The sequence below is a fragment of the Sus scrofa genome, chromosome 4 (assembly GCF_000003025.6).
Source record: "Sus scrofa isolate TJ Tabasco breed Duroc chromosome 4, Sscrofa11.1, whole genome shotgun sequence".
Classification (NCBI taxonomy): domain Eukaryota; kingdom Metazoa; phylum Chordata; class Mammalia; order Artiodactyla; family Suidae; genus Sus; species Sus scrofa.
In genome coordinates, this window is record NC_010446.5 from 93,340,730 (window position 1) to 93,357,919 (window position 17,190).

Genomic DNA, 17,190 nt, shown 5'->3' on the forward strand with positions numbered 1-17,190 from the left:
ACCCTCCAAGAGAGGTAGTGATGTTTTACCAATGGTTTGGGATTTACACTGTCTCTTCCCAAAAGAAAAGAGTTCATATTTGGGCCCGTGGCTAGTGGTAAAACCCAGATCTCTTCTGCCAGGAAATAGCACAGAAAGCCGAGACCTATCTAATGCACATGGATCGCGGTCACTTTGTGCCACAACCCCTCGGACACCTCCTGGCTACCAAATTCCACAAAGGCCGTAGTGTCGGAGCAATCCCCGACGTTTCGGTGACCCCACAAATTGTAAGCACGTCGAGGTCCAGGGCAAACCTCTGTGCGCTCAGGGGCGCGGTGCCCAGCTCTCGCCGCTGCGCCCAGCACTCTGCCAAGCACCGCAAGTGCCGAGCAAACATTCGTGGACAGGGATGGAGCCGTGGGCAGGGAGACACTACGCCTAGATGTCGACACTCCACTGCGCTGAAGCCGCTGTTGGGAGCGCCCCGTGGGGCCGGGGGAGGGGCGCCAGGCCGCTCCGTCCAGCCGGGCGCCAGCTCCTCCCGGGCTGGCGGGCACCCACCGACAGCGGGCACACAAAGCCTGCTCGGCTTGCTCGGCGATCGGCTCCTTACGCCTGTGTCGCCACGCGCCGCCAGGCGGCTCCAGGTTGGGCGTCGGGTTGGGGCAGGCACGGGGCGTCAAGAAGCTGCACGCATCAAACCGCCGCGGGAGGGAGCGCGGAGGGGGGAGGAGGAGGAGTGGGAAAGGGAGGAGGGAGGAGGAGGAGGAGTGGGGACCGGGCGGGGGGTGGAGGAAGAGGCCTCGCGCAGAAGAGGGAGCAATTGAATTTCAAACACAAACAACTGCACGAGCGTGCACCCACCGCGCCGGAGCTTTGCCCCTGATCCGCGCCCGCCCCGTCCGTGCGGCGCGCGGGCGGAGACGCCGTGGCCGCGCCGGAGCTCGGGCCGGGGGCCACCATCGAGGCGGGGGCCGCGCGAGGGCCGGAGCGGAGCGGCGCCGCCACCGCCGCACGCGCAAACTTGGGCTCGCGCTTCCCGGCCCGGCGCGGAGCCCGGGGCGCCCGGAGCCCCGCCATGTCGCGATCCAACCGGCAGAAGGAGTATAAATGCGGGGACCTGGTGTTCGCCAAGATGAAGGGCTACCCACACTGGCCGGCCCGGGTGAGCAGCGCGGCCCGCCGCCTCCTAGCCACCTCCAGGCTCGGGTTGCATAACACCCGGGAGGGCACGAGCGCTCCGCGCAGAGCAGGGGGGGTCGGGTGGGGGCGGGGGATGTCCGAGTCCCTGACTCTTTCCCGAGCACCTCCGAGCCCACCCGCCGGTTATATAATGGCTGGGGGTGGGGGGTTGGCGGCGGCTGGGAACACCTGGGCAGACGGCGTCCGCGCGTAGTGGCGTGTGCGCGGCGTGGGGATCCGAGGGCGCCGGTCACTTCCCGGCCCCCGGCTCCGCGTGCTTAGTTCCGCCCCCAGCCCCCATACTCCCAGCGGTTTCGGGCGCGCAGCCTGGGTTGGGGCCAGTCGTGTTACTCCTTCCCTCCCCCGCCGCCCCGGCGCCACAGCCATCCCCTTCAGGGACCCCCTTAAAGACCCCCAGTTTAAACCTTCACTGATGGTTGCCCCTAGCTCAAACTCTCCTCTTCTAGATTAAATGGTTAAGAAGGATCTCTGCTCAGAAAGGGATAGATGGAGGCGGAGTTCGCTTCTAGAAAACTTTGGTTTGGGGGATCGTAAGAGATCTGAAGTTGGGAGGGTCGAGGAATGGTTGGGGGGCGACAGAAGAAATCTGTCCGTCTTAGAAATTACCCGCTGTTATCCTTCGCTCCTCAGCCCCGCAAAAAAAATGCCTCCATATGCTGCCAACTCAAATGTGGGGCTGAGAGTGGCAGAGCCCTTGTGGGATTGGGAAGTCCAGTCCAGACTGCCTCTTAGTGGAGGTGGGGGGAACCGAGTTGCCTCTCCTCCCCATGTTGGAGCCTCTCCCGCCAGAACGGCCCAGCCTGCCATGTGGTTGATTCAGCCCGCCAGTATGAAGCCCCCCCCACCCCAGCACCTGGCCAGGTGGGAGGGTGGGGCCCAAAAGCTCAACCTGGCACGTTCATCATGTTTCCCCCTAAGAACTGAGACAGGTGAAGTAGGGGATAAGGGAGGTCGTTGCCAGAGGGTGCTGGGGGAGGTCGGGGGTGTCCAAAGGGGCAGTACCTCTGGCAGCTTGTTTCAAAGTTGGTATAGAGAGAGGCCTTTGGTATTGGCCCTAGAGTGTCAGGACTCCTGTAGAATGAAATCCAAGGGCAGAGACGAGTAGAGGGAGTGAGTCTTCTGGGCGAGGGGGCCAAGTGCAGAACTGCCTTATGGTGGTGGGTTGCTCTCTTCCACTCAAGTCTGTCTCATCATCTGGCCCAGAGTCTGCTCTGAGCTTAGGCAGTTGACCCAGGCTTCCTGTTCAGAGTGTCCAGACCAACTTGGAGACCACCCCCCACCCTGCTCTGTTCGTGTCCTGAGGAATGTGCCCAATCCCATATGCCTTGTTCCCTGAAACTTCTAGATATCTGGCCTCTACAGAGCAACGCAGGGCTCTCCCAGCTTCCAGGGCCTCCTAGGGGACTCGGTTAGAGGGCAGTGTAAGGAAGCAGCCACAGACAGCCTTGCATGTGCATGTATATGTGTGTGGTGTCTGAACACGTGTACTTTACCCTGCACCTTTGATCCATCTGACTTCTTGGTCCAGATGCCAGGTCCTGGTGGGCAGGGCAAGAACTGACCCAAGGTCTCTACTGCTCCTACCTCTGGGAGTGGGACAAAGTCCAGAGGCTGGGGAGGGGGCTCAGGTGGAATGTGGGTTGCAGGGAACCTCTTCAGGTTGCAGGGACGAGGGAAGTGGGGGGCCACATATGGACCCACACTAGCCCCTGTGAAGAAGACCTTCAGGTTTCTGGTGGCCTTTGGAGGGAGGGAGGGGGACAGGATGCCAACCACTTCATCTCTTTCCCTGGGCCTCTTGGGACAGGGAAGGCAGTTGAGGCCTGGGCTCTTCAGATAAAGTTTGGGTTGGGGGAGGGAGATCAGGCTGGATCCTAAAGAGATAGGACTCCACCCATTGTGTGTGCTCTGGCTCTTGATTGTGAAAACTGGGGATGTGTGTGTGGGGAGGGTACACCCAGGGCTGTTATCTCCCAAATACATTCTCCTTTGAATGCCAGAAGAGCAGACAAATCTGCATCTCATCACCATCCTTGGATGCTGTCTTAGTCCATTGAGTGGCAGAGCCAGAAGGGGCCTGGCCCCTCCTGAGATGGAGGAAGGGTAGCAGGGCCTTGCTGACTGCCCCATCTAATGGGCAGCCAGAGTCCTCCGTCTTGGTGAAGGCCCCCGTGTCGACTTCCCTTCCCCAGCCTCTGCTTCTGGGGGAGGTTGGCTGATGCTGGGTGAGACTAGAACAGCCCAGGGCTTGGAGAGTCCAGCCAGAGGGGCCACGTGGTAGGCAAGACCTGCTGGAAGGATGGTGTGTCTCCATCTTAACCTTCTCTTTTCCTCTTCCTCCTGCCTGCCTTCCTGGGGGATCTCCAAGCACTTAACAATTAACCTCCAACACCCAGGGATTTTTTTCCCCCCCTTGGGTTCCTTCCTCCTTTCTCCACTTCCGGTTTCACGGTCCCAGAAAACCTGAGCAGCCAGAGGGCCTCACCCATCTTTCCTCCCCCCTGCCCCTCCCCCACATCCAGGCACCACCTTCTCTTTTCTGCCTCTTGGACTTGCCACACTTTCCTGGCCCCAGCTGTTTCTTGCCCCAGATTTTCCGGTTCCTGGGTCAGGTCGGGCCTGGGCCCTGGGTGTGGTGGTCAGAACCCTGGCTGGCAATCGTTGTGGGCTTAAGCCTTCCCGGCTGCCTTCCTCTGTGCTGAGCAGGCACCCCTGGCCTGGATTTGGTCGGAGGCTGTGTGTGTGTGTGTGTGTGTGTGTGTGTGTGTGTGTGTGTGTGTGTGTGTTCAAGTCTTCTCTCCCCACTCCTCACCTGGGAACTTCAGATCCCTCTTTAGAACCTCAGAGGGTGTCTGTGGGCTCCGGGAGGAGGGGCCCTCCTGTGCTCTGGCCTGTCTGATGGTACCAGGCAAAGGCAGAAGGGTGGGGGTGGGAGTGGACGTGCCCCAGCCTGGGGGAAGTAACTTGCCAGGATTCCTGAAATGGCTGAGAAGTAGTAGGGCCCCTTCCCCTGTTGGCTAGGGGAGGAGGGGCAGGGGGTCCCCAGCACTCATCTGGCCCCGCCCTGACCCACTTAAGCCTTGACTCACTTGTTCTGAGTCACAGCCTGGATATAAAGGCACCGCCTGGGAGACTCGCGTGTCTGTATTGGGGGTATCTGGGATCTCATATCCTCTACGTGGATGAAGAACCGCCCTTCACTTCCAAATGCCAGAAAAGATGTTTCCTTTGTGGCTTGAAAGATAAGGGTCCACTACAGAAGAGATTTCTCCCCTTTGGGGGGTGAGGGGTTGGGCATTCCCTTAAGTGAAAAGAGCAGGCCTCTCCTGCAGGTGCCTACACGCGAGGTGGGGTGGGGCAGGGTGGGAGGGGTGGCAGTACCCTTTGGCATAGGTGCCCATCGGCCCAGGCCCCTGACTCCCTCTTTCCTCTAGATCCATCCTTTATTTGGCTAGAAGTCAGTAGGGCGGGTGTATCTGGTGTGTCTCCTTCTGTCTATTTTTAATTCCCATCCATTCTTTTGTCCCGTCCCCCCCCCCCCCCCCCCCCCCCGAGGCTGGGCAGCTGGTGGCCTCCTGGATCCCCTGTCACAGCATTCAGCTACCTCAGAGTTTGCTTCCCACGGGAAAGAGACCGATGGCCAGGGCACTGCTTGGCCTGGCCTGAGTTCCTTGTGAGAAAATCTCAGGTCTCATGTTTCTGACCCCTTTACTGGGCCGACCCCTCTTCCTGAGCCTCAGTTTCTCTCCTTTCCGCACATGTTTCCGGTGAGCCAATTACTGTCCTGACTCAGAAAGGGCAGAGCCCAAAGTACTTCCCAGCTGGGACCCTTATGTATTCTCTCCCCCACCCCTGTTCTTGGTGCGCAAAGATCCGAGAAGAGGCCTAGGAAAGGGCTTTCGCTATTATTGTCCTGTCCTCTCTCCTGGGATCTCTAAGCCCTGGAGGCTCTCGTTTTGTTTTTTGCTCCCCCCCTCCCCCCAGAGGAGGGTGGGGAGCTAGCTGGCAAGAGGACCCAGGTGTCCTGGCTAAGGATTGGCTCCTCCTCCGCCCACACCCCAGCTCTGGCTTCCTGAGAAAGGGCCCCGGCCCTCAGCCCTTGCTGTGGTTTCAGGCACAGCCGGGGACCCAGGTGCCAGACTCCAGGCTTGGGGGTGGGGTGTGTGTGAGTGTCCCCTCCTCCCCAATCTGGAGAGAGGGCCTGGGGGGGAGGGGCAGTCACATTCCTGGTTGCTGAGTGGCCCCGGGGGCGGGGTCGGGTTGTCATGGCGATGGGGATTGAGCTGGGGTGGGGGACAGCGTTCCTTTCCACACACCCCCCCCAACACACCCCAGTGTCTCCAGGTCCTGGGGAGGGCCCAGTTTGTGCTGAGCCTTCCTGGGGGGAGGGGCTGGACCTCTGTCCCCAGAGGCCACAGGGCAAGGGGGGAGGTGCCCAGGAGTCTGAAGACTGTGTCTGGAGCAAGATGCCCCTCATATTCTTGCCCAGGTTCCACGCCCCTCTCCTGGGTGTGTCTCAGCGCATTTCCATCCACCCAGCCTTCCTCCCTCCGCAGGCCCCCACTCAGGCACTCTGTCCCGGCTCTGTGTGTTAATCACTGCCTTGGCCTGTCAGTTTGTTTCCTATCTGCGCCTGGGGCCCCAGTCAACATGGCCACCCAGCCTCTGTCCGGCGGGAAGCCAGGCCGCTGGGGCTGCTGCAAGTGGTGCTGGGAGTTGTAGTCCTCCTCCCCCACCCCCACCCCCACCCCAGCTCAGCTTGGCCTGGGCTTCTAGGGCCTGATCTGGGAGAGGCTGCCTGGGCCACTGCCTCTCACCATTTCCCTGACCTCAGACCTCTGCACCTTCTCGACCACAGCACCCCTCATGCCCCCAGGACATACATATGAGGCAAAGGATCAAGTCAGGAGGTCTAGTTCCGAAATCTGTCCTTCACAAACTTGTCTTGTCATTTTGGGCAAATCACTTTTCTGGGCCTGTTTCCTCATCTGTCAAATGAGAGACCCCTACTGACTATATCCCATGACTTTCCAAGTGTTCCACAGAAGTCTTTTGGGGGTGCTACTGATGAGGGATATTGAACAGGCCAGCCGCTTGGCTTCATCCCTCCATTTTAATTAGTGCAGTCTGGTTTCGTCTTTTTTGTGTGTGTCTTTTTTAGGGCTGCCCCTGAGGCATATGGAAGTTTCCAGGCTTGGGGTCTAATCGGAGCTGTAGCTGCTGGCCTACACCACAGCTCATGGCAATGCCAGATACTTAACCCACTGAGCAAGGCCAGGAATTTCACCTGTATCCTCATGGATACTAGTCAGGTTTGTTACTGCTGAGCCACAAGGGGAACTCTTGCTTTTGTCTATGTCATAGTTATTCAGCAAGTCTTTACTGTGTAACCCATGTGTGTTAGGCACTGTGCTGGACATAAAAATAGACTCTCTGATCTCAGGGCAAGTATAGTCCACACAGACATTAATCGAATGATAATATGAACTGTAAAGTTGGAATCTTGAGGATGTGGGTTTGATCCCTGGACTCGCTCAGTGAGCAGTCCGGCATTGCTGTGAGCTGTAGTGTAGGTCACAGACGCGGCTCAGATCCCATGTTGGTGTAGGCTGGCAGCTACAGCTCCAATTCGACCCCTAGCCTGGGAACTTCAATATGCTGCAGGTGTGGCCCTAAAAAGCAAAATAAATAAATAAATAAATAAAACAAAATTGGAATCGTGAAGGAGAGGTGCTCAGAGTTTTTTCTGGGAAGCCGATCCCATTGGGAGAGATGATAAAGCTTTCTGGAGGAAGTGATGATGGGGCTGAGGTTGGAAGGCTGATCAGGAGATAGTGTATAGGAGATTGAAAACTCAGTGTGGCTGGAGCAGAAGGCAGTGTATTGGGAGAAGATGCTGATAGCAAGCACATATGTGGGACATATTACATGCCAGGTTATGGTTATCTAATCCTTACAACCCTGTAGCTTAAGTACTCTGACTGTCTCTGCTTTGCAGGTGAGGAAACAGGTTCCTTAAGTTGCCCGAGATCATACAAATACTGGTGGCACTATTGGAATTCAGACCTTGACATTACTGAGAAGGGTGAACAAGTGGGCCCTAGAGATCAGAAAAGCCATTGAAATGTTTCTAACAGGGGGATGAAATGCACAGATCAGCACTTGGAAAAGCCCCCTCTGACAGCAGTGCAGAGAATAGGGTTGTGGTGGGGCAAGGATGGAGACAGAAGAGACTGTGGTTTAGTCCAGGCAAGAGGTGACAGTGGTTGGACCAGGGTGATGGCAAAGACATGGAGCTTTATGGACAGGATCTGTTTATGGATGCGGTTTGGTTCATGGAGAGAGGGCATGACTCGGGGGATTTCTGCTGGGCTTTTATGTCTGACTTTTGACCAAAGTTCCAAAAAGTACTAAAAATGTGCTAAGAATGTGTCTCCTGGGTCCCTCTCAGTCTGATTTTTCACAAAGGTGGCTTCGCAATCGGCCCCTCAACCCCTACCCCCCAGCCCCAAACTCATGACCTCAGGACTCCAGTTCACACGCACTTTCCTTCTCTTGCTCTCAGATTGACGAGATGCCTGAGGCCGCCGTGAAATCCACAGCCAACAAATACCAAGTCTTTTTTTTCGGGACCCACGAGACGTGAGTGAGGGGGCAGAGGCGGGGAGGGCCCTGGGCGGACCCCTTTGGGGAAAGAGCGGTGGTGACGTCACCCCTTCCCTGTCGGGCTGCCCAGCTCAGAGGCAGTGAGGGGCTCGAGAGCACAGTCTCCCATCTCTCACCAGGGCATTCCTGGGCCCCAAAGACCTCTTCCCTTACGAGGAGTCCAAGGAGAAGTTTGGCAAGCCCAACAAGAGGAAAGGGTTCAGCGAGGGGCTGTGGGAGATCGAGAACAACCCTACCGTCAAGGCTTCTGGCTACCAGGTGAGCTGCCATCTGCCCCCGAGACCCTCTGGAGAGCAGGTGTGGCCGTGGGTGTCTGGGGCCCCCATGTGACGCTTAGTCTTTAGGAGTAGGGGGCTCTAAACCAATGCCAGGGCTTTCAGAGTAGGAGCTCATGGGGTGGGGGTGGGGGGCGGGGGAGGCTTCCTGCAGGAGGCGGGGACGGGGCTGTGGGTGTGCGATGTAGCCGCGGCGAGGGGCCACTCGTTAGACAGCGCCTGGGGGCAGGGTGGGGCGAGAACAGGATGGAGGCGGTAAGTGGGGGACAGGCCTTTGGCGGGCCCAGCGTGAGTATAGGACGTGGCCTTAACTCTTTGCACGAAGGCTTCCAGGAGGAGGTGCTCGTGAGCCGGGCAGGATGAGGCGGGAGGGTGGGGGGCGGGGGTTGGCGGGGAAAGGGTCCCAGCTCCCTTGGGGAGAAGTTGACCCGAGGTTTTGCCTCCTGCTCCAGCCCTCCCCCCTCCTGCACCGAGCCCTGCCTGCCCGGCCAGTGGGTTTACCCCGGGGCTAATCCGACAGAGGTGGGTCTCCAATCACTCGTGAGACTGGGCACCTGGGTGGGGGCGGGGGCGAGGTGGGAGAAGGAAGGAGCGAGTGGCAGAGGGAGGGGTCTGGGGAGGGGGCCCGACCGTGGCAGCCGCTGGTGCCACTCAGCCCCTCCCCGTCTCCGCCGCAGTCCTCCCAGAAAAAGAGCTGCGTGGAAGAGCCGGAGCCGAAGGCCGACGCCGCTGAGGGTGACGGCGATAAGAAGGGGAACGCAGAGGGCAGCAGCGACGAGGAAGGGAAGCTGGTCATCGACGAGCCGACCAAGGAGAAGAATGAGAAGGGGGCGCTGAAGAGGAGAGCAGGAGACCTGCTGGAGGTAACTGCCCGCTGCCTGGGGCCCAGGAGGGGGCAAGGCTCCCAGTCTGAGGAGAGAAGCTACTGCTTCTTCAGGGAGTGCCCAGTCCGAGAGCCAGACGGAGCTCCTAGTCTTGGGGAGTCCCTTGCTGAGAAGATGGGACACAGGAGAGACATCTGAGCTAGCAGAGGGCAGGAGAGGGATTGCAGCTCTTCCCCCTACCCCCAAGGAGCCTCTGGGGAAAGGAGGGGAGGCTGGCGTCCTCCCCGTGTAGCCTCAGCCCACCTCCTCTCTGCTCATCCTGCCCAGGACTCCCCCAAACGTCCCAAGGAGGCAGAAGACCCCGAAGGCGAGGAGAAGGAGGTGGCCACCTTGGAGGGTGAAAGGCCCCTTCCAGTGGAGGCAGAGAAGAACAGCACCCCTTCTGAGCCCAGCTCTGGCCGGGGGCCTCCTCCGGAGGAAGAAGAGGAAGAAGAAGAAGAAGAAGAAGAAGAAGAGGCTACCAAGGAAGATGCTGAGGCCCCGGGCATCAGAGATCATGAGAGGTGAGTGAGCCCCCTGCCCTGTGGCAGTTGGACTGGGAGGGCCCAGCCACCTGCCAAGAGGAGGAGGAGGAGGAGGGCCTGCAGCAGTCAGCCTCTCAGGAGGCAGGGGGGGCTCTCCTAGGAGACCGGCACTGGCTGGGGCCTGGCCAGGCCAAGGCCGCACCATTAACCGTTCTCCCCTCCAACCCTCCCCTGCAGCCTGTAGCCACCAATGTTTCAAGAGGAGCCCCCGCCCCGTTCCTGCTGCTGTCTGGGTGCTACTGGGGAAACTGGCCATGGCCTGCAAACTGGGAACCCCTTCCCCACCCCCACCCGCTCTCCTCTTCCATTCACTCTCCCCCTTCTGAGCTCAGCCCCTGGAGATTGATCTGGATGGGGCAGGCCACCTGGCCCTCACCTCTATGTCCCCACACCAGTGTGATCCGAGTCAGGTCCATGTCTTCTGCTCCATGGGATGAGATGAGGCCGTTGTGTCCCTCCCTACCTGGAGCTGTTTCCCAGCGCATTTGTCGGGGCCTCGACTGGCTCTTTCCATCTCCCGACACCCCTCTCCCCCTCCCCCGGGCATTCTAGACCTCTGGGTTGGTTGGGATCAGGGTCATGAGTGGAAGGGATGGAAGCCTAGGTGGGCTTCTGGGGCCTGGGAAGGGCAGTCTTCACATTGGGGTAGGGAGTGGACAGGAGGCTCTAGCATCTCCTTGAGCTCCTGGCCCTTCCTCCCACACCTGTCATCCCAGCTGCCTAGATTCAGGGAAAGTGGGATAGCTTTGGGGGGAGGGGCCCCCTTCCGCAAATCCTTCCTCATTGGCAATGCCCCTTCTCCTTTGCTGACCCTGGGTGTCATGGGAATTGGAGTCTCTCAATCCCACGATTTGGGGGTTTGCAGGTTCTTTGGGCCAAGGAGCTGAGATCTGAATGCTTGACTTCACCCAGCTTGGGTGGAAGTGTTGAGGAGTATCCACCCACCTTTAGATCTCAGACCAGAGATGGGATGCCCTGGGGAGATCCTTAGCTGCCCTTTTTCCTCTCCCCACAGTGCTCAAGGCCAGCCTACAGTCCATATGTCACCCAGACATTAAGGAAAAGACACATTTTTTAGGAAATGTTTTTAATAAAAGAAAATTACAAAAAAAAAAATTTTAAAGACCCCCCCCAACCCCTTTGTGTGCCGCCCCCCCCACTCTGCTCCTTTCTTCCCCAATGTTGCTCCCATTTCTGAGGTGCACTGGGAGGCTCCCCTTCTGTTTGGGGCTTGATGACTTTTCTTTTTGTAGCTGAGGCTTTGGTGTTCCTTCTGGTGTCATTTCCCATCCACATACCCGCATCTGGTCCCCTCAGTGTCGTCACCAGATCAGATTTGTAACCCACCGAGAGGCCAGAGGGAATTAAGCGCCCTCTCCCAACCTCTTTCTAGTGGTCTCTCTGCCTCTTCCGTCTCTTGTCTCTTTCACCCTTGCCCCTCTCCCTTGGGCTCTGATGAAAAATTGCTGACTGTAGCTTTGAAGTTTAGCTCTGAGAACCGTAGATGATTTCAGTTATAGGAAAATAAAACCCATTGATTACTACATTGGATTTTGACTGATTCTTTGGGGTTGTATTGGTTAACAGATTGGGGGGGGCGCAAATGATTTCCAAGTCCACTTAGATTGAGGTAAGGGGTGTCAGCCTCTTCCATTCTCTAAAATTCTACATGAGGGTAAAATTATATAATACTATGCCCGGTATTCTACTTCTGCCTGGCCACTGTTTACCAGTGTCACCCATCAGCACCTGGGAAAGTTAAAAAAAAAAGGTTTGCACAAGGAGTTCCCATTATGGTGCAGTGGAAACAAATCCAACTAGGAACCATGAGGTTTGGGGTTGGATCCCTGGCCTTGCTCAGTGGGTTAAGGATCTGGTGTTGCCATGAACTGTGGTGTAGGTGGCAGACACAGCTCAGACATGCTGTGGCTGTGGCCGGCAGCTATAGTTCCAATTGGATCCTACCCTGGGAACCTCCATATGCCTAGGGTGTGGCCTTTAAAAAGCAAAAAAAAAAAAAAAAAAAAATTTGCATAAAGAGTGGGTGTGAAAGGGCGACATTATAAGCCACAGCCTCTGATGGCCAGGGAAGTGGGGGTGTCGAGGCTGAGGCTGGTTGTAGAAACAACTTTGTCCTTCAAGGGCAAAGCTAGGGATGCCTGCCACTCTTAACCGGTGATTAGGGGCCAGGAGGTTGACAGCGTGAAATCCTCCCAGTACTCCTTAATTAAGTGGAATAGCTGGATTAGATCCTGAGGTTTCCTCTAGTCTGACATTTTGTGACTAGATCATCGACTGGCACTGAAGTGCCCACGTTTCATCTCTTATTTTAGAAAGCCAATGTTATTTCTGTCATCTGCCTTAACCCCTGCTAGCGGAGAAGGGCGGGTGGCGAAAATATTCGGAGTGCAGCCTCATGAGAAAGGCAGGCCCTCTGCTTTGAATAGGAAGCCGCAATCACCTAGAAAATGGAGCCATCGTCTCTAGTAACTACAATTCCCAGAGGTCTCCACGCAGAGCATGTGCAGAAATGTGCCAGGCCCGGCAGCCTATCCATCTTTGCCTTCAACTCCCGACATGCTTCACGGTGCTCTTACGCTGCCTTGATTTCCTCCTCGGCCAAATTTCCTTTTTCTCTCGTGCTTCGTAGCGACGGACTACAACTCCCAGCATGCAGAGAGGCTGTGCGTTATTGCGTTGTTGAGCGTCAGTTGTACAATTAAGACTCCATTTCCCAGAAAGCCGAGAAGGGGACGGGTGGGGCTAAGGTCCCGTGTGCAGGGGGAGCAGGCGGAGGCTCTGCGACTCAGCGGGAAGCGGAGGTGAGGGCTTTGTGGCCTAGAGGTGATAGCACCTCTGGACTAGTCTGGAGGCGAGAGTGGGAAGGGCCTTCCTTTGCCCCGGCACGGGTCAGCCGCCTCCTCCGGGGTCTCCCTGCATCGGAAGCTTGGAACGGGTGGGTGCTGAAGACTGCTGGGGACTGGACGTCTCCCTCACCTAGGATGGGACTCGGGGGGAAAGCCTTAGGAACCGAGGCCTGAGGGAGCAGACGCTCTCCGCCATGAAAGCTTCACTGCGGAAGGGGCACCAGCATCTCCAGGGTTTGGAGGCAAAGAAGGGAAAGATTTAGGGGGCCTGCTTCTGGGATCTCCCCCCAGAGCTTCGGCTCTAGAATGGCAGAGGTTAAGGGATGTCACGCAGGAGTCTTTAAAAATTGGCTCCGCTCCTCTCAACCTGTATGAGCTAGGGCAAATGACCTGTTCTCAGGGCCTTGGTTTCCTTGTCTCCTGTCCACCTCCCCAGACAGCAGTGTGAAGATCAAATGCCAGGAATAGTGAAGTTCCCAGCATTGGATCTGTCACATGGTAGTGCTTCCAAAGCATTTTTTGATTCTTCTGAATAGGAACCTTGAGACTCGTAACATTCATCCAGCTTTAGTTTGAAAATAAAATTAGGTCATTTCTTTTTCGTATTAAATTAAGAAGTAGAGAGAAGAAAAATGACCCAATAATATCTCACTGTTCAGATGAACCGGTTGATAATTTTTTTTTTTTTTTCAAGTACACGTGGTTAGAAACGTTATGGGAAGGAACAAGATGGAAAGTAACAGCCCTTCCAGACTTCCTCTTCTCCAAAACAAGTACTTTAGTTGTTTTCTGTTTCCTTCTCGTCAATATTTATGCCTGGGACAGGACATATATATATTTTAAAATTTGTGCAAAAGGAATAATATTATCCAAATGATTCTGTGGCTTGCTTTGTTAAAACATTAAACACACTTTGAGTGACAGAAACGACCCTCTAAGATGTTACAGATAATTAAACCGAAGCTCAGAAGTCAAGTTGCCTAAGGTCACAGATTAAGTTGATGGTGGTGCAGGGACTAGAACCCAGGTTGCCTGACTCCCAGTTCAGAGCTTTTTATGTCATTAAAGCACACTTTATTTGTACTTTGAAGTTAGGCTTCTTTCTTAGTTATGAAACAAGGTCAGTGGTACCTCCTTTGTCAGTTGTCTTTGAGCTTAAATGAGATGATACAGGAAAGCACTTGGCATGGTACCTGGAAGGTAGCAAGTGCTCAATAAACTGAAACGCTTTTTTTTTGTTGTTGTTAGTCTTCTTAGGGCCGCATCCTCGGCAAATGGAGGTTCCCAGGCTAGGGGTCGAATTGGAACTGTAGTTGCTGGCCTACACCACAGCCACAGCAACGCCAGATCTGAGCCTCGTCTGTGACCTGTACCACAGCTCATGGCAACACTGGATTCTTAACTAACTGAGCAAGACAAGGGATCAAACCTGCGTCCTCATGGATACTAGTCAGATTTTTTCTGCTGAGCCACTATAGGAACTCCAAGCACTTTTTTTTTTTTTTTTTTTTTTTCAGGGCTGCACCCTCAGCATATGGAAGTTCCCAGGCTAGGGGTTGAATTGAGCTACAGTTGCCGGCCTACGCCCGCCACAGCCCCAGCAACGCTGGATCCAAGCCTGGTCTGCTACCTACATCACAGCTCACAGCAACACTGGATCCTTAACCCACTGAGTGAGACTAGGGATTGAACCCGTGTCCTCGAGGATACTAGTCGGGTTTGTTAACTGGTGAGCCACAATGGGAACTCCAGCATTTATTATTTTTGCCCTCAGTTCTCTCACCACCCCATGGATTTAGTCCATTATCCAAAATTGGGAGGCTTTAAATACATACCTAATTGGGAAATCTAGGACACTTTAATTCTAGAGTCTGGCTCTGGACCCTTTTCCTCTAGAAAGAAACTATCTTAGGGAGAAGTAGTTATTTCCTCATTGAAATTAGGAATTGGAAGTGATGTAGGGACATTTTAACCTCAGTTTTTATCTCTGCTACCTGCCTTCCTTTTGGTCTTATGCCAGTGTTTTTTGTCCATTACCTGTTTGCTTCCCATCTTGTTCTTGGTACATTTATTTAATGACTTTTTTATTGAGTACCTACTACATGCCAAGCCCTACAGGGATCTGCTGGATTCAGAGGTGAGCTAGAGGAGTTCCCATTGTGGCTCAGCGGGTTAAGAACCTGACATAGTGTCTGTGAGGATGCGGGTTCAATCCCTGGCATCACCCAGTGAGTTAAGGATCCAGCATTGCCACAAGCTGTGGTGAAGGTTGCAGATATGGCTCAGATCCAGTGTGGCTGTAGCCCACAGCTGCAACTCTGATTCAACCCCTAGTTTAGGAACTAATGTATGCTTAAAGTGTGTGGCCTTAAAAAAATAAAAATAAAAAAAGGTGAGCCAAATAATATAGTCTCTGGACTCAATTAACTTTTTGGACTTTTTTTTTTTTTGGCTTTTGTTTTTTTAGGGCCACACCTGTGGCATATGGAGGTTCGCAGGCTAGGGGTCTAATTGGAGCTATTGCTGCTGGCCTATGCCACAGCCACAGCAACACCAGATCCGAGGTGCGTCTACAACCTACACCATAGCTCATGGCAATGCTGGATCCTTAACCCACTGAGTGAGGCCAGGGATCAAACCTGCAACCTCATGGTTCCCAGTTGGATTCATTTCCGCTACACCATGAATGGTACTCCAGCTTTTTGGACTTCAGTGTCACATGTATGTGGGTTTGAATGCCAGTTCTCCCACATAGTAGCTATATGACCGTTGAGAAACCGCTTAACCTCTCTGAGTCTTTTTTTTTTTTTTTTTTTTTTGTCTTTTTGTCTTTTCTAGGGCCACTCCCGTGGCATATGGAGGTTCCCAGGCTAGGGATCAAATCAGAGCTGTAGCCGCTGGCCTACGCCAGAGCCACAGCAACGCGGGATCCGAGCTGCGTCTGCAGCCTACACCACAGCTCACGGCAATGCCAGATCCTTAACCCACTGAGCAAGGTGAGGGATCGAACCTGCAACCTCACGGTTCCTAGTCAGATTCGTTAACCACTGTGCCACGACGGGAACTCCATCTGAGTCTATTTTGTAATCTGTAAAGCAAAGATAGTATCTTGTAAGGAGTTAGTAAGATGAAATCCATTGACCCATGGAGTAAGTGCTTTAAAAATTTTTTCTTCCTTTGTTTCTTTGCCTCCTTATTTCTGTCCTACCCCAGAGCTAACTAGGAAGATTTCTGGGTCTTTTGCTGGCCAGGGGCCTTCTCAGAGCCTCCAGCCATGCGGCTGTCTGCCCTGCTGGCCTTGGCATCCAAGGTCACCCTGCCTCCCAACTACCGCTATGGGATGAGCCGCCCAGGCTCCTTGTCAGACAAAAGGAAGAACCCTCCAGGGACCAGGCGGCGCCGGGTGCCTGTGGAACCCATCTCTGATGAAGACTGGCATCTGTTCTGTGGGGACAAGGTGAGTCTCAGATGGGGAAGCATAGTGGGGCAAGGATCTCCGTCTCTGACCCTCACATACTCCCACAGGTGGAGATCCTTGAAGGCAAGGACGCCGGGAAGCAAGGCAAAGTAGTTCAAGTTATCCGGCAGCGAAACTGGGTCGTTGTGGAGGGACTGAATACAGTAAGTGAAGAGTGGGGGTGGGGGTACCCGGGAAGCCTGTCCCATCTGCCCCTCTCCATTAAGAGCAGCACAGGGAGACAGGAGACTGGCCGGGGGTGGTGAGACACCTGAGCCTCCTACTTTTCCATTTGGGCTGAATGCTCTGAGCTGCGATAGGCAAGCCGCCGTCACACCTCTGGCTTCCTGATGGTCCCCTCCCCTCTCTTGGACAGCATTACCGCTATGTTGGCAAGACGGTGGATTACCGGGGCACCATGATCCCCAGCGAAGCACCCCTGCTCCACAACCAGGTCAAACTTGTGGATCCCACAGACAGGCAAGCACATGGGGCTCTGGTCAGAGGGTTTCCTGCCCTCCGAGTCCACACAGCTGTCGACCAGGTTTTTCCAAAGGGTGTGGTGGATTGGATGTGCTGGAAATGGAGAGGGGCCATCTGGTGAACTTGACTCCCTGTCGGAAACCCCAGTACAGGGGTAGCAGAGAAAAAAAGATGGTGACCTTGGTGTTTTCAGTCGTTGACTTTTAGGTTGGAGGATAGCAGGGAGGCCTGGCTTCGTGGCTGGGCTCACTTCTCCCATCCACTAGGAAACCCACTGATGTGGAGTGGAGATTCACTGAGGCAGGAGAGCGGGTACGAGTCTCCACAAGATCAGGAAGAATCATCCCTAAACCTGAATTTCCCAGAGCTGACGGCATCGTCCCTGAAACATGGATTGGTGAGGCTGGGCGAGAGGCAGGAAGATGGGGGTTGGGAGGAGCAGGAGTAAGGGATGTTAACAAGCCCTTCCACCCATCGTCTTTGCTCTGGCTCAATAGATGGCCCCAAAGATACCTCAGTGGAAGATGCTCTAGAAAAAACCTATGTGCCCCGGCTAAAGACACTGGAGGAGGAGGTGATGGAGGCGATGGGGATCCAGGAGACTCGGAGACACAAGAAAGTCTATTGGTATTGAGTCTGGGCAGAGCCACTGCTCCCCTCTTTGTCTTAGCCTTGAAGCTTGGGGCCACCTCTTCTTCAGATGCTAATAAAGAGCCTTGGGTCCTCCTCTGTGTACAGCTGCTGTCTTCTGGTAGACTGGCATCCCTGACCCCGATGCACCTGCTTCCGGGACTGAGGGAGGGAGCATCTGTCCTGATGTTATGACAAAACCTGGAGAGCAGTTAGCCA

The 17,190-nt window shown here is 55.1% G+C and overlaps 2 protein-coding genes across 6 annotated transcripts; both read left to right on the forward strand.

The window, feature by feature from the left end:
• HDGF (heparin binding growth factor) lies at positions 352 to 11,080 on the forward strand. Of its 2 annotated transcripts, none has more exons than XM_013996955.2 (6): positions 352 to 629; positions 7,751 to 7,827; positions 7,971 to 8,109; positions 8,804 to 8,989; positions 9,278 to 9,513; positions 9,712 to 11,080. In XM_013996955.2, exons 2-6 carry the CDS (start codon positions 7,760 to 7,762, stop codon positions 9,716 to 9,718), a joined length of 636 nt encoding a protein of 211 aa, XP_013852409.2. In that variant the 5' UTR covers positions 352 to 629; positions 7,751 to 7,759; the 3' UTR covers positions 9,719 to 11,080. The 2 variants fall into 2 exon arrangements, with proteins under 2 accessions (XP_013852409.2, XP_001924678.3); XM_001924643.6 differs by lacking the exon at positions 352 to 629 and adding an exon at positions 689 to 1,147.
• Positions 12,268 to 17,076, forward strand: MRPL24 (mitochondrial ribosomal protein L24). 4 transcript variants are annotated; one of them, XM_005663256.3, is made up of 7 exons: positions 12,268 to 12,356; positions 13,096 to 13,174; positions 15,615 to 15,858; positions 15,927 to 16,022; positions 16,235 to 16,338; positions 16,608 to 16,738; positions 16,839 to 17,076. In XM_005663256.3, the coding sequence occupies exons 3-7, from the start codon at positions 15,676 to 15,678 to the stop codon at positions 16,973 to 16,975; spliced, it is 651 nt and encodes a 216-aa protein (XP_005663313.1). In that variant the 5' UTR covers positions 12,268 to 12,356; positions 13,096 to 13,174; positions 15,615 to 15,675; the 3' UTR covers positions 16,976 to 17,076. The 4 variants fall into 4 exon arrangements, with proteins under 4 accessions (XP_005663313.1, NP_001231377.1, NP_001231376.1 ...); XM_005663257.2 differs by having other exon boundaries at positions 12,343 to 12,490; NM_001244448.1 differs by lacking the exon at positions 13,096 to 13,174 and having other exon boundaries at positions 12,300 to 12,356; positions 16,839 to 17,075.

Coding starts and splice junctions, on each gene's coding strand:
- HDGF (XM_001924643.6), top strand. CDS start 1,061: ATGTCGCGATCCAACCGGCAGAAGGAGTATAAATGCGGGGACCTGGTG. Junction 1,148..7,750: donor ACCCACACTGGCCGGCCCGG/GTGAGCAGCGCG, acceptor TCTTGCTCTCAG/ATTGACGAGATGCCTGAGGC. Junction 7,828..7,970: donor TTTTTCGGGACCCACGAGAC/GTGAGTGAGGGG, acceptor ATCTCTCACCAG/GGCATTCCTGGGCCCCAAAG.
- MRPL24 (XM_005663256.3), top strand. CDS start 15,676: ATGCGGCTGTCTGCCCTGCTGGCCTTGGCATCCAAGGTCACCCTGCCT. Junction 16,023..16,234: donor TTGTGGAGGGACTGAATACA/GTAAGTGAAGAG, acceptor TCTCTTGGACAG/CATTACCGCTATGTTGGCAA. Junction 16,739..16,838: donor CGTCCCTGAAACATGGATTG/GTGAGGCTGGGC, acceptor CTGGCTCAATAG/ATGGCCCCAAAGATACCTCA.